The 16,406-nt window shown below is 41.9% G+C and overlaps 1 protein-coding gene across 2 annotated transcripts in view; it reads right to left on the bottom strand.

Moving 5' to 3' along the window:
* The window catches only part of TTC27 (tetratricopeptide repeat domain 27), a 240,078-nt gene extending 223,917 nt beyond the window's left edge, over nt 1-16,161 (bottom strand). Inside the window, exons 1-3 of one of the 2 annotated variants that reach the window (XM_036752705.1) lie at nt 15,869-16,161; nt 7,443-7,620; nt 5,384-5,513 (exon numbers count right to left, since the gene is read on the bottom strand). In XM_036752705.1, coding sequence (XP_036608600.1) covers nt 5,384-5,513; nt 7,443-7,620; nt 15,869-15,956 — 396 coding nt within the window. In that variant the 5' untranslated portion in view covers nt 15,957-16,161. The remainder of the gene's footprint in view (nt 1-5,383; nt 5,514-7,442; nt 7,621-15,868) is intronic. The other variant, XM_036752706.1, reaches the window with a different exon arrangement.
* Between the last annotated feature and the right edge of the window lie 245 nt (nt 16,162-16,406).

Below are 16,406 nucleotides of genomic sequence, written 5' to 3'. Positions count from 1 at the left end.
TGCGGGGGACAGAGTTTGAGGTTCAGCCACCGCCCCAGGGGCAGCAGAGGAGGTGCAGCTACAGCTGGAGTTACTTCTGGCCCCAGGCCCACGTGGTGGGAGGAATTAAGTGGCGGATCAGAGCAGGAGTGCACAGCCTGCTGAAGATTTGCATCAGGTCCGGGTTGGTGGTTCTTGAGGAAAGAGGAGTGCTGGTGTGGCAGAGCTGGCTGTATAGAAATAGCTCTGAAATCAATGGTGCATCCCCTTAAGCTTGGAACAAAATACTCTTTGCTCTACAAGCAGTCATACCCCTGACGAAAAACTCAAGGGTCAAGTAAGTTGGCTGGGAACATGGCCAGGCAGCGAAAACACACCCAGATTCAGTCTCAGACTTTGAAATCTTTCTTTGGTGACAAAGAAGACCAAAACATATGGCCTGAAGAAGTCAACAAAGTCCAAGAGCCTACACCAAAAGCCTCCAAGAAAAACATGAACTGGTCTCACGCCATGGGAAAGCTCAAAAAGGAGTTTGAAAAGCAAGTTACAGAAGTAGAGGAAAAATTGGGAAGAGAAATGAGAATGATGCAAGAAAACCATGAAAAAGAAGTCAATGACTTGCTAAAGGAGACCCAAAAAAATGCTGAAAAAAATATTGAGGAAAATAACACTTTAAAAAATAGACTAGGGGGGACGGAGCCAAGATGGCGGCTGGAAAGCAGGGACCAGCCTGAGCTCCCTGCCGAGCCCCTCCAAAAACCTATAAAAAATGGCTCTGAACCAATTCTAGAACGGCAGAACCCACAGAACAGCAGAGGGAAGCAGGGCTCCAGCCCAGGACAGCCTGGATGGTCTCTGGGTGAGGTCTATTCCACACGGAGCTGGGAGCTGGGAACGGAGTGGAGCAGAGCCCAGCCTGAGCGACTTGGACCATCCAGACCAGAAGCCGGGCGGAGGGGGCCCTAGCGCCCTGATTCAGTGAGCTGTGGCAGTTACGAGACTTCTTAACCCACAAACACCAAAGACTGCTGAGAAGGGTAGTGGGAAAAGCTGCGGGAGCGGAAGGAGTTCGCGGTTCGGCTTCCAGCCCCGGGGGCAGCGGAGGTGGGGCAGCTACGGCTGCTGCTGCTTCCGGCTCCAGGCCCACCTGGTGGGAGGAATTAAGTGGCGGATCAGAGCAGGGGTGCACAGCCTGCCGAAGATCTGAGCCCAGTTCGGGTTGGGGGTCCTTGGGGAAGGAGCAGTGCTGGTGTGGCAGAGCTGGCACCTCCCCCCCAAACGTGGAACATAGAACTCTGTAGTCTACAAGCAGTCATACCCCACTGAAAAACTCAAAGGTCAAGTTAGTTGGCTGGGATTATGGCCAGGCAGCGAAAACACACCGAGATTCAGTCTCAGACTCTGCATTCTTTCTTTGCTGACAAAGAAGACCAAAACAGACAGAAGAAATTAATAAAGTCAAAGAGCCTACAACAGAAACCTCCAAGAAAAACATGAACTGGTTCCAGGCCATGGAAGAGCTCAAAAAGGTGTTGGAAAAGCAAGTTAGAGAAGTAGAGGAAAAAATAGACTAACTCAAATGGCAAAAGAGCTCCAAAAAGCCAATGAGGAGAAGAATGCCTTGAAAGGCAGAATTAGCCAAATGGAAAAGGAGGTCCAAAAGACCACTGATGAAAATACTACCTTAAAAATGAGATTGGAGCAAGTGGAAGCTAGTGGCTTGATGAGAAATCAAGATATTATAAAACAGAACCAAAGGAATGAAAAAATGGAAGACAATGTCAAATATCTCATTGGAAAAACCACTGACCTTGAAAATAAATCCAGAAGAGATAATTTAAAAATTATTGGACTACCTGAAAGCCATGTTCATAAAAAGAGCCTAGATATCATCTTTCAGGAAATTATCAAGGAGAATTGCCCTGATATTCTAGAGCCAAAGGGTAAAATAGAAATTGAAAGAATCCACTGATCGCCTCCTCAAATAGACCCCAAAAAGAAAACTCCTAGGAACATTGTCGCCAAATTCCAGAGCTCCCAGGTCAAGGAGAAAATACTGCAAGCAGCCAGAAAGAAACAATTTGAATATTGTGGAAAAACAATCAGGGTAACACAGGATCTGGCAGCTTCCACATTAAGGGACTGAAGGGCTTGGAATACAATATTCCAGAGGTCAATGGAGCTAAGATTAAAACCAAGAATCACCTACCCAGCAAAACTGAGTATCATGCTCCAACGCAAAATAAGGATTTTCAATAAAATAGAGGACTTTCAAGCTTTCTCAGTGAAAAGACCAGAGCTGAATAGAAAGTTTGACTTTCAAACACAAGAATCAATAGAAGCATGAAAAGGTAAACAAGAAAGAGAAATCATAAGGGACTTACTAAAGTTGAACTGTTTTGTTTACATTCCTACATAGAAAGATGATGTGTATGATTCATGAGACCTCAATATCACAGTAGCTGAAAGGAATATGCATATATATGTATATATATATATGCGTGTATACATACATAAACATATGTGTCTATGTATGTACATATGTAGGTATATATATTTATACATATATATATATATACACACACACAAAGGGCGCAGGGTGAGTTGAATATGAAGGGATGATATCTAAAAAAATAAAATCAATTTAAGGGATAAGAGAGGAATATATTGAGAGAAGGAGAAAGGGAGAGATAGAATGGGGTAAATTATCTCGCATAAAAGTGGCAAGAAAAAGTGGTTCTGTAGGAAGGGAAGAGGGGGCAGGTGAGGACGAATGAGTAAATCTTGCTCTCATCGGATTTGACCTGAGGAGGGAATGCCATATACACTCAATTGGGTATCTTACCACATAGGAAAGAAGGAGGAAAAAGATAAAAAAGGGGGGATGATAGAAGGGAGGGCAGACAGGGGGAGGAGGTAATCAAAAACAAACACTTTCGAAAAGGGACAGGGTCAAGGGAGAAAATTCAATAAAGGGGGATAGGGTAGGAAGGAACAAAACATAGTTAATCTTCTACAACATGAGTACTGTGGAAGGGTTTTACATAATGATACGTATGTGGCCTATGTTGAATTGTTTGCCTTCTTAGGGAGGGTGGGTGCGGAGGGAAGAGGGGAGAGAATTTGGAACTCAAAGTTTTAAAAACAGACGTTCAAAAAAAAATAACAACAAATAAAAGTTTTTGCATGCAACCAGGAAATAAGATACACAGGCAATGGGGCATAGAAATTTATCTTGCCCTACAAGAGAAGAAGGGAAAGGGAGATGGAAGGGGAGTGGGGTGACAGATGGGAGGGCTGACTGGGGAACGGGGCAACCAGAATATACGCCATCTTGGAGTGGGGGGAGGGTAGAAACGGGGAAAAAATTTGTAATTCAAACTTTTGTGAAAATCAATGCTGAAAACTAAATATATTAAATAAATTAAAAAAAAAATAACTGACATTATATAATATTTATGCTTTGTAAAATGTTTTAGGTACATTACCTCATTAAAATAATCTAAACATGTCCTATAAGGGTAAAGTTCTAGCAGTTAAAGTGCCACAGTTTTTTTTTTAATTTTAAATATTTGAAAAGCAGGATGTTACAATACTGTGTGATAGAAAAAAGCTGAATTTAGAGTCAGAGGACCTGTTTTCTCTGTGACTTACTACTTGTGTGACCTTGGGTGAATAACGTTACATTCCTAGGACTGAGTTTCTTCATCTGTAAAATGAGGAGGCTGGACCAGGGGACCTCAGAGGTCCCTACGAAAATTTTAAGTGGAACTTTCCCGAAGCATTGAGTAACCATTTTTCTGTCCACATGGCTCAGTACACGTTTCCCTGTTCTCTTAAAGCGAATTCATTAAATTATGACCTTCATTGACTTTAACTTTTTGATGATTCAGCATAATCATGACCATCAATTACTGAAGAGCAATGGTCTCAGAGGTTATTGAGTTATGCAGGACAGTTTGCCCTTATACCTCCTGGCTCCAAATTACTGCATTTTTTGAATTCTGATCTCCTTCTTATAGCTTCTTACTGCTTGGAGCTCGTCTCCTCCACTGCTGTGAGGATCATCCTCTAACAACCCTACAAATTTTAGCTTAACAATTCCCCTCTGCTATGGGGCTAGGAAACCAGGCAACTAACTAAAATTGTTAGAATTGTGGGTGGACAATAATGGACTTCATAACATCTATGTGACTGCTCTGAAGCCTTTCTCTTTGTGGGGAGGAGGCAGTATATTTCCTATTTCTTGGCTCTTGGATTTTTTTTTAATCACTCTCAGTAGTTAACACAGTCCTATATATGCATGGCGTAGATATTTAACATGATGAATGGTTGGTTAACTAACCAATCAGCAGCATCAATCTGACATATTATCTTGACACCTTCTATATGTCACTTCAACCCTCTACATCTCAGTTTCTTCATCTATAAAATGTAAGAGTTGAACAAAGCTATCTAGGGTGTCTTCTATATCCAAAGCCCTGGATCCCATAGTAAATTTAACCAGTTACCATTCTGAAACATAACTCTGTTTTCTTTAATTTCCTGGACCACACGTCCCACAAACAATAATTCTGATCTGTAACATGATCTAGAAGTTTCACATATATACATTTTTCTAGCATTTTTATATATTCCAGACATAACTGCAAATAAGAGGTGGAGGTATCTGCACTATAATGAGAAACACAACCAAATGTGTAATAAATTAGGTTATCATCATTTGAATAGGAGTTGAAAAAGCAGCAGAGAGTGAGGGGAGCAGAACCAGGAGATCATTATACACAATTACAGACACACGGTATCTGTGATGGCTAACTTCAAAAGACTTGACTCCTCTCATCAATGCAAGGTTCAAAGACAGCTCCAAAAGACTCATGATGGAAAAACCTATGCACATCCAGAGAAAGAATTATGGAGTCTGAGTACAGACTGAGGCAAACTTTTTGCTATCATTTTTTTTCCTTCTTTTTTGGTTTCATTTCTCCTTTCTCATGATTCATTCTATTGGTTATAATTCTTCTTTATAACTGGACTATTATGCAAATAAGTTCAATGTGAAGGTATATGCAGAACCTACACTGGATTACATGCCGTCTTGGGATGGGGCCGGGGAGAGAGAGGGAGAGAAAATTTGGAACCCAAACACTTGTGGAACTGAGTGTTGTAAACTAAAAATAAAAAATAAATTCATTTAAAAAAAAATAAAAAGTAGCAGAATTGGAATTTTTCAAAATATTCAGAAATCTAATGAAGGAAAAAGGACTCATGTAATTTCCTACATGATGAAGAATCGTATATGCATCTTTACTATCCTCTAGGTCCCCAGTTCTACGTGTATTCACACCTTTTCTCTGATGGTACACACAGTAAGAACCCAAAGGGGAAGCTTGAGCCAACATACCTCACTGAACTGCTGTAATAAAACAGATGGCAAAAAGTCCTGGGGCTGTAAGTCGACAGGAGGGCCAGTCCAGTTGCTCTGAACAAACAGTTGTAAGCTGCTCACTCCAAGCAGAAATATCATCTGTTGTCTGCAAAGGAGAAAGTGAAAAACATAAACACAAAGTCCTTTTATGGATACATGTACAGGTACATGTGGTCTGGTCTTAGTTATATAAAAAGAAAATCTATGATGTCAGTTCAGAATGGCTGAGAATATCTAGCATTCTTATCAAAACAGTTCTGGAACAAACTAACCCATCCCAATCATGAGGTACCATAGTATGGTAGAAAGAACATTGAACTTGAAGTATTGAAACTAAAACCACAGGGTTGAAGTTCAAATCCTAGCTCTGTAGACTACGACCTAAGGGACTGCCACTTAGTTTCTATGGGCCTCAGTTTCTTTATCTGCAAAATTAGGAGTGTGAACTAGATAACCTCTAAGATCCATTCCAGCTCCAGAGCCATGATCCTGTGAACCTATGGCCTTTTCTAATTTCAGTAGCTCTCACATTTTCTGAAGATATCTGAATAATGATCTGAAAACAGAAAGAAAACCCTAGATAAAAGGCTTTGTTGAGTTCATTTTCCAAAGGAATTCTCATGCTGCACCAGCCATATAAATATCTGTGAGAAAAATTAAAAAAAAATGCTATCCTCTAAAATATCCTTGAACAGGCTGGAAAGAAGTCAACCCATCTAAATAGAGCAAAGAAAACTACAAACTCCAAGTCAATAACACTTTCAATACATTTTAACAAATATTTATTAAGTGCATACTACGTGCAAGGCACTATGTTGGGAATACAAAGGCAAACCCAAAATACCAGCCTTCAAGAAGCCTACATTTTAAAGGGGGCAAGGTATAAGGGGAGAAACGTATACAAATGAATAAAAAAAATACAAAATAACTTTAAGATGGTGAAAACTATAGAAATCAGAAAAGGCTTCAAAAGGGAAGTGGCTAGCAATTGAGAAGGGCCTTATAGGAAGCTAGAGAGTCTAAGGAGGAGAAGCTAAGAGGAATACAGCCCAAGCTTGGGAGAGAATCCATAAAAATGCACAGATACGGTAAGAAGAATTACAGCCAGTAGTCTAATTTGTCTGGAACATAGAATGCATGTAAGGGGGTAATACAAAGTAATTTTAGAACAGAAAGCTGGAGCTAGTATGGAGCCTATATTTGTTAGGGGCATAATTTATCCATCGCAGACTGGTTTATTCTAGTTCTAAATTCAATTACAGAAAATACCAGCCAAAACAAAAAGGGTTCAAAGTTGTATTCTCAATACCAGGGTAGCTGCTGCCCACACTGGGAAAATCTAAGAGACAACAATTAACAACCTTGATATAGGAAATTTATTAGAAAAAAATACCTAGTGGAGCACATTTGAGCATGGAGAGAAAAACTCCAAAAGAATGTCATGGGTGAGATACACCCTTGCTCAGAAGGAAGAGTAGGCTAAGGCGAGTAGAAGCAGCAGCAAATCTTCTTATTTACTTTAAAGAAATTAACTAGAAAATGAGGGAGTCTCTGGTGGAAAAGTGGTCTCTGGGAAGACCCACCCTCCATCACTTGACCCTAAAAATAATTACTTCTTATTTTTTAAAAAATCCTTAGGGAACCTAGGTACAGGATAATACAGCACCAGCATAATCAATTTTTTTAAAATGCAACCAAAGGAGCATGGCTTCTCCTATAACTTGTTATAGAATCTGTATCCCAGTACAAAGGAAGAACAAAATAAAGCTGACATATTTGTCCAAAAAATGCGTACCTGAAGACTGGGTTCTGTGACACCAAGCGCTCTTATCCTGAACCAATGCAGCAAAACAAAACAAAATCTAGGTCAAATGCTGCAGAAATCTCAAACTGAGATTATTAGGCAGAATTCAGACACCCACGTAAAGTGATGAAGAATGAAATTAATGTTAACAATTTTCTATTCAGGTTAACTACAATTCTGTTTCCACTATAACAACTACAATTAAAGAAAAAGAAAAAAAAAAAGTCCTACCTTTCAGTTTCATACAAATCTCCTGAACAGTCCAGGAATGTAAGAATCTGCTTTTCCAGGTAGCTGTCAATCTTCTCCTCTTTTGATATGGATTCAGTAAAAATGTTTTGGGTAACTGTATTTAGAAAAATGGCTTCATGGTTCCCTTCTAAGAGCAACTGTAAAAAGGATCCACTATCTGTAATTCAAAGAAAAAAATAAATAAGCTGGAGCAAATGATGTAGTCATTTGACATTTTAAAAAATCAGAAAAACAAAGAATCTATATTCTACATGTGCTCATTAGCCATAAAATAATGGGCAAATTCATAACATCCAGAGCTATATTTCCTAGACTAACAAAGTCACCACCGTATTATAGCTACTACAAATGGCAAATTAGGAATTAATGTTTACGTGCTTTTTATTATAGTTAAAAAAAGAGGGCAGTTTTCATGTAAATTTTCTTTAAATCTACCTCAAAATCACAAATTTGGCAAAGACACACAGTATGTACCACATAAGAGGCATATTTTGTCAAATCAAAGTTCTCAACCACCACCACCCACTCCCAGGCAATGGAGATAGATACCAAAAAAAAAAAAAAAAGGTCTGCCTTTAACAAGTTTACAACACAGATAAGCAGAGTAAAGTAGGGTAGGAAGGATATGAATCCACATCTTTCCTGTTTCCTCTATACCATTTTGCCTCTTTTTAATAACTACAGGAAACACAATGATAAGTAAAATATAGCCTCTAAACTCAAAGACCTTATAAAATACCAGGGAGAATAATACAAGTTCATAAATTAACAATAATAACTATCATTTATACGATGCTTTAAGATTTGCAAAGCCCTTTACATATTCAGATGACCTATGTAACACACAGGTGACATATGTAGCTACCATGTATGATTTGTGTAGATAGCATTGTAACATACCTAGCTAACACGCATGACCTTTGATAGCAGGAAGACTATGGTAGATAGAGGTACAAACAGACTTACAGCAGCCCTGAGGAAAGGGCTATATCTATCATTCCTAGCTAGGAGGAATCCAAAGGCTTAAGAGAGCCCCTCTCTCATGTCCCCAACCTTCACAAAGAAGCACACTTCACTTGTGGATAACTCTCTCTATTTAGGAAGTTTTTCTTCACATTACACCAAAATTGGCTTCTTTGCAACTTCTGTCCATTGTTCCTAGTTCCAACCTTTAGGGTCAAGCAGGACAGATCTATTCCTCACAGAAGAGAGTCCTTCCAATTCACAAAGAAATGCTAGCTACCATGTCTCTACTTCCTTCCTCAACACTTTCCCACATCCCACATCCTCCCCAACACACACCCTTCTCTTCTCCGGGCTAAACAATTTCATCAACCAATCTTTATACCAGCGGAACTCAACATCCCACAAACAGCCTTGTTGCCCTACTATGGATACTGTGCAAAGCCTTTGAGAACCGTAAAGATATCTATTACAACCTTCCCGCTTTATGGATGGCGAGGGCCTTGAAATAAGGATAGGAAACGAACCAAGTCATGGAAGAAAGGGGAAAAAAAAACTTCAGCATGATAAGGATGCCATGGGTAGTAGAGTTCACCTCAAACAGATGGTTTGTGTATGAGAATGAGAAATAAGGTTAGAAAGACAACTTGAGGCATATACCAAAGGGACCCTTGAATACCACTGTAAGGAGTACAAAATTTAAATTTATAAGCAATCAAGGAGCCATTGAATGCTTTTGAACAGATGTGCCTTATGGAGATTAATTTCACAATAATATATACAAAGGACTGGAACAAAGAACACAGGATTTAGAGCTGAAAGAGATGTTACTGGTTATCTAATCCAACCCTTTAGTTTTATAGATGAGAGGAAATAACTTGTGTAAAGTCAAAAAGAGAACAATTATTCCCTCCTAAGTTACCCAGGCTTGAAACCTAGGTGTCAAACTCAATTCCTTACTCTCTCTCACTCCCCCACATTCTATCCACTGCGGAGGCCTGTGGATTTTACCTGTATAATACCTCTCTCATGTGCCCTTTACTTTCCTCTAACACTGCCACCACTGTGGTATAGGCCCTCATCTCATGCCTGGGCTGTGGCAATAACCCTCTGGCTGGTCTTCCTACCAGAAGTCTCTCCCTGCTCCCGTTCATCCCCCACTCAGCTGCCAAAGTGATCCTGCTAAAGGTACAAAGTTTTGTTCAACCATGTCTCCCCACTCCCTGGAAACAAGGAAATGAGGAAGGGAGGAAGGGAGAAAGAGAAAAAGGGAGGAAAGGAGGGAGGAAGAAAGAAAGGAAGGGAGGGAGGAAGGAAGGGAGGAAGAAAGGAAGGGGGAAAGGAAGGGAGGAAGGAAAGAAAGAAGGAAACAGGGAGGAAAGAAGGCTGGATCTATTAAGCACCTACTACGTGCCAGACACACAGTTACGTCATTTGATCCTCACAACAGCCCTGGAAAGTTGGTGTTATTATCATTCCCATTTTTCAGCTGAAGAAACTGAGAAAGAGTTTAAGTGACTTGCCTAGGGTCCACACAGCTAGTAGTCTGCAGCCACATGTGAATCCTGGTCTTCCTGACTCCAAGCCTAGCACCTTACCCACTGCTCTGCCTAGCTGACTCAATAAACTGCAGTGTCTCCTTATCACTTCTGGGATCAAATAAAATCCTAACCTGCCCCATTCCCTACCTCCAAGGTCCTCTCACACTTTACATACCCCCCTACCTCCCTAGCACTCTGCTATCCAGTCCCAAGGTCCTGCTGCCTATTCTTCAAATACTCTTTCTCCCAACTCCAGGCATTTTCACTGGCTACCCCCATATCTGGAATGCATTTCCTTTTAATCTCAATCTACTGCTTTCCCGGCTTCCTTCCAGTCCCATCCTGAATCTCACCTTTCCTGATCCCCCTTCTTTCTGTTGATTATTTCAAATTTATCCTGCAAATAGCTTATTTACACATAGTTGGTATGTTATCTTTCCCACTGGAGCTCCTTCAAAGCAAGGGATTGTCTTTTACCTTTGTAGCACCATCTCTCAGCACAAGCCTGGAATACAGTAGGCACTTAATACAAGCTTACTGACTGATAACAAAGGAATGTGCCTTCTTAAAATATGGCAGGCCTTGAACCCAGGTCTTCCTCAGCTTCACATTATTTCCCTAATCCTAACAAAGCCCTCCCCCTTGATCCTCTTATCTTTTCAAATTATCTTCTTTACTCCACATTCTGTCCTAAATTTCTTGAAAGCTTGATCTCTTTATTAAGAGTGGCTTGACATTATGCAATCATAATTCCAAACCCATCATTCTACTGAAATTGCTCTGGGGGCAGTCAGGTGGCACAGTGGATAGAGCACGGGCCCTGGAGTCAGGAGGACCTGAGTTCAAATCCAACCTCAGACACTTGACACACTTACTAGCTGTGTGACCTTGGGTAAGTCATTTAACCCCAATTGCCCTGCCTTCTCCCTCAAAAAAAAAAAATTGACCCCCTGGTCCTCCATGGTCTTTTGTTTTTGTCCAGATCTCTTAATAACTTTCGAAATTACTGACTCCCAAATCTTAGATATCTTCCCATTACCTAAAATTAAAAAACTCACTTATCTTTCCTCCAAAATTTGGCACCTCTGAACTTCACCATTTCTGCCCGTGACACCATCACTTCCTCTACATCTCATATCAGGGTTATCTTCAGATATGAGCGTTGAGGAAGAGGGAACAGAATCTATCTGCAAGTTCTATCAATTCCACCTCTGCAACATCCATTACATCAGTCCTCTCTTCTCTGTCCTCACAGAAATCACCCTAGTTTAAGCTCTCCTTACCACTCACTTCGATTATTTCAAAAGGCTCCTGAGTCAACAAGCATTTATCAAGTGCTTAATAAATACCAGGCACTGTGCACTAGAAAAGCACTAGGGAAAAAAAAAGCACTAGAAAAGGCAAAAACAGAGTCCTTGCCCCCAAGAAGCTCACATTCTACTAGGGAAAACAATGTGAACTATGTATGGGAGATAATCTCAGAGGTCCTAGAGGTCCTAGAGTCCTAGAGGAAGGCCCTACTTCCTAGAATCTAGGAAGTTTGAGGATAGGGAGGGGGCACCAGCAAAGGCCTCTTGCAGAAAGTAGGATTAAGGCACAGTCTTGAAGAAGGCCAGATGGTGGAGGTGAAGAGGAAGAGTATTCCAGGCATGGGGTGAAAATGGACAGTGAAAAGGGACAGAACTCAGGAAATGGTGTATACTCATTGACTCCTAAAAAGTATTCTCCCCTCTATTTTCATCTCTCTCCAAAGTGTCCTAAATAATGGTGCCAAAATTACCTTGATTATAGGATCATGCCACTCACCCACTCAAAAATCACCAATGCCTCCCTACTGAGTAAAGCTCAGTCTCTCAAACCTAGCACTGAGACCTTCCAAAATCTGACACCAGTCTACCACATATTACTACCCTCCATGCCACAGACAGTTCGGACCACACTGACCCTCAAACTATGTTCTTCTGTCCATATGCCTTTGTTCATGCTCCCCAAACCGGAAGGGCCCCTCCTCTTGCTCTTCACCTGCTAAATTCCCATGCTCCTTCAAACTCAAACTCAAATGCCACCATCTCCGTGAAGCCTTCCCCAATACTCAAAATTGGCAATGATCTCTCTCAGCCCTAACAAGGCAATGTTTTCTAACTCATGCAGTATTATTAGTTAGACTTATATTTGCTTATTTGTCTCTTTTAAAATTTCAAGAAAGCAGGGAGTGTCTCTACCTTAACTTTCTATCTCCCCAAGTACCTACCACAGTGCTCTGCACTCAGAAGTATTGGATGAAAAAAAAATTTCAGTTAAAATTTTAAAATTTAAAAAAAAAGTGTTGGATGAATGAATGACTCAAGACATTTTGAAATGGAATATATTCGACTGCAACCAACTAACAAGTACCTACAATGTGCCAGAAACTATGTGAGGTACTATGGATACAAAGTATAAACCTGTACATACAGGAAATATATACAAAATAAATAAAGGAGGGAGGGGGTTAGACATCAGGAAAGGCCTCACCGAGGGGGCAGTGCTTGAGCTGAGTTATGAAGGAAGCTAAGAATTTTAAGAAGTGGCAGGTGAAGAGAAAGGAGGGCATTCCAGGCATGGAGCCCTGTTCTTACTTCATTCTGTCTGCTGTCAATGACTTGTCTAGTGAAGCCACTTCAGTCTCCTTTACCCAAGTATCCACATCCAGCCCACTAGATATGGGTGTGCCCAAAGGCTCTACCCTGTGTCCTCTCTTCTATCTCTTCACCTCCTCTCAGTCATTTCACTGGCTTCAGTGTGTTGAATTGTTATCTCTATTCGATAAAATAAAACCTTAGTCTCTCCTGATCGTTAGTCCTATATCAGTCAGTCAACCAGCATCTTTTAAGAACTTACTATGTGCCAGGCACTATGCTAGGCAATGGAGATACCAAGGAAGGCAAAAGTTCACAACTTCCCTCAAGGAGCTCACAGTCTAATGGGAGAGGCAACAGGTAAACAACCCTGTACAAACAAACGGTATACAGGATAAACTAGAAATAATCAACAGAGGGAATGCACAAGCATTAAGGGGAATTGGGAAAGGCTTCTTGCAGAAGGTGGAACTAATTTAGCTGAAACTTAAAGGAAGTCAAGGAAGTCAGAAGCAGAGATGAAGAGGGAGAGAATTCCAGGCATGGAGAATAGCTAATGAAAACACTTGGTGCTGAGAGATGGAATGTCTTATGCTAGGAACACCAACCAGGGCCACTGGATGGCAGAGGACATGTAGGGGAATAAGGTATAACCAAACTATAAATGCAGAAAGGGGCCAGATTACAAAGGGTTATAAAGGAAAGAGAACTTTATATTTATATTTAATGCTGGAGATGATAGGGAGCCACTGAAGTTTATTGAGCAGAGAGGTGATAAGGTCAAACCAATATTCTTGAGAAGGTCAATTTGACAGTTGAGTGGAGGAAAGATTGACGTGGAGAAAGAATGAGACATGGAGACCAACCTGGGTTTTTGCAAAAGTCCAGGCATGAGGTGATGAGAATGCGCACCAAGGAGGTTCAGTGTCAGAGGAAAGAAAGCAACACATGCAAAAGAAACATCTATATTACAAGAAACATTACAAGGGTAAAATCAACAAGCCTTGGCAAGGAAGGATGGGCAGATGGATAGAAAGGGCAGAAGGAGTTGAGGATGACACCTAGGTTACAATTCTAGGTGACTGGGAAGATGATGGTAGGCTCAACAGTAAGGCAGTTATGAAGAGGTGGTTTGGGGGGAAGGATAAGTTCAGTTTTGGACTTGGGACTTGTTGAGTTAATATGTCTGCGGGACATCCAGTTCTAGAATTTCTAATAAGCAGTTAGAAATTCAATACTGGAAGTCAAGAATTTTTTTTTTTGCCCCAAACCCATCACTCTTTCTTTTTAATTTTCTATTTAAGGCATCATCATCCTTCCGGGATTGAAAGACAATGGAGTCGCTTTGGATCACCACTACCTCCTCTATCCCCAGATCTAGCCCAAGTTTTGTCAATTCTGCCATCATCACCACTCTCACATCCATATCCTTCTCTACACTCACACAGCCACCCATTTTAGTTCAGGCTCTCATCATCTCATATTGTAAATATTTCCTTAATTTGACTCAGTGCCTTATGTCACTCCACCTTCCAATCCACCTTCAACATAGCTACCAAAATGATTTCCCCAATGCTCACCATATCACTCCCCTGCTCAAAGAGTTCCAATAGCTCCCTGGTGCCTCTAGGCTTAAATAAAAATGCTTTTTGGCACTTGGTTCCATGCACATTCTAGCTAAACTGGAATACTTGCTGTTCCCTATCCAAGATATTCCATCTACCACCTCCATGCCTTTGCACATGCTGTCCTCTATAACTACTGCCTCTTAGAATCTTTAGCTCCCTTCAAGACTCAATTGAAATGCCATTTCCTACATGTAACCTTTCCCGATCCCCCCACCAAGCTAATATTGCCCCCGTTCCTACAAAAAAAGATTTTGAATTTATCACATACTTAGTTACTTGTGTGCACGATTTTCTACATACACACACGCCCCTTTTGTTGTCTTTGTATCCCCAGTGCCCAACACAGTGCCTGTCACATAGTAGTTGCTTGATAAATGTGTGTTGAATTGAATTAAAGCATCACCTTTCCACCTTCCATACTTCACCCACAATAATTAAGGAACAGGAGCTAAATTACAAGTGCTTCTACTTCTTTTCCTGGTACATCCCAAAAGTAGCCCACCCTCAAAATCCTTTTTTACTGGAGAGAGGAAACACTGAAGCACAATCAAACCTAACTTTCCCTCCCCTAAAAAGAAAGCCACCAGCACTGAAAGTACTATCTCCATCAGACTCCAGGGATCAGAAGGAGAAAAGGGCCAGGTCTCTGCCCCTAGTGCTGGATAATTCATCTTTTGTGGGTCCCTTAGTCATCTCCACTCCCGTCAACCAAATGACAAGCACTTATTAAGTACATATTATGAGGCTTCACAAAGCATTAGGGATATAAAGACAAAAGTGAAAGGGTCCCTGTTTTCAAGGAGCTTGCATTATTATCAGGGAGATGGGCATACATACATTATATATACAAAATGTATACAGGTTAGTTTGGAGAGAAAATACACTATTAATTAGGATCCAGAAAGGCTTCATGTAGGTAGCTTGAGCTGAGTCTTAAAGGAAACCAAGGATTCAGAGAGGTGTTGAGGACAGGATGCATTCCAGGAGTGGGGGACAACTATGGCAAAAAGAAGAGAGATGGGAGGCAGTATACCCAGGTTTCAGAACAAGCAAAATGTAGGGGATCATAGAATTCATGGAAAGTAGTAATGTGTAAGAAGACTGGAAAAGCAGGATAGAGCCAGGTTAATGGAAAGGGCAGAGAGGCGGATTTATTTGATCCTAGAAGTAACAGTCATCTCTTGCCTGAAGTGTGTATTGCATATCCTCCTAACTTGACTCATTGCCTTGGGTTTCTCCAATCTCCAATCCATTCTTAACATAGCTACAAAATTGATATTCCCAATGCTGGGCATGTCACCCTCCAGTTCAAAGAGTTCCAATGGCTCCCTAATATCTCTAGGCTCAAATACTCCAGGTCACTGGAACTCACTGGGTAGGGGGGCGACACGATTAGACCTGTGCTTCAGGAAAATCAGTTTGGCAGCTGAAGGATGGCTGAGAGTGAGAGGGACCAATGCCTGGCCCACAGTAAGTGTTTGCTGACAATGGCTGGGACGTGAGATGAGGAAGACCAAGACGAAGGTGGTGGCTGCGGGAATAGAAGAGGGGGTGTCAGCCGGGAACTTGGCGTTTGAGACGTCGGGGCTGGTGGCCCCCGAGGCAGCCTGCGCATCCCGCCCCAGAGCAGGTGGGCAGCGAGGCCCTTCCCTCACCTGCGCCGCTCACGTCCACCTGTTTCCACTGCTGCCGCTCCGCGTCGGTGGGGTAGCCCCTCAGCACCGCCAGCTCTGGGGGCCACATGGCAGAGCCGGAGCCAGGCACCAGCAAGGGTTCTCCGGGGACTGCTCCGGGGGACCGAAGAAAACGGGCCCAAGGGCGCCCGAACGCTAAGTCAGCCCGCTATTCCTTCCGGCTGCCGCACCGACCCCCTATGCCTGGTGTGCTACAGTCCCATGTGCTAGAAACGGTCCCAGGGAGCGTCCATGACAGTGCCTCAGGGCACTCTGGGAAAAATAAAATGACCAGAGGAGGAGCATTCTCACTTCCGCCTAGGAGGCGGTGGCCTCAATCTAGCTACAGAGCATGCCCAGAATATGCACCCGCCCCGTCGGGGGTGGAGCTACGTGTTCTCCCCGGCGGAAAGCGATTAGCGCTTGGAAACGGGGAGGAACAGAACTTGAAGTTGGAGCGGGCGGAAGGGCTTTCGGCAGGGATCCTGGGAGGGAAAGGCAAGGTGACGGATCGTACTTG

The sequence above is a fragment of the Trichosurus vulpecula genome, chromosome 3, assembly GCF_011100635.1.
Source record: "Trichosurus vulpecula isolate mTriVul1 chromosome 3, mTriVul1.pri, whole genome shotgun sequence".
NCBI lineage: Eukaryota > Metazoa > Chordata > Mammalia > Diprotodontia > Phalangeridae > Trichosurus > Trichosurus vulpecula.
Note: the sequence above shows the minus strand (reverse complement) of the source record. Positions and strands in the feature narration are given on the sequence as shown.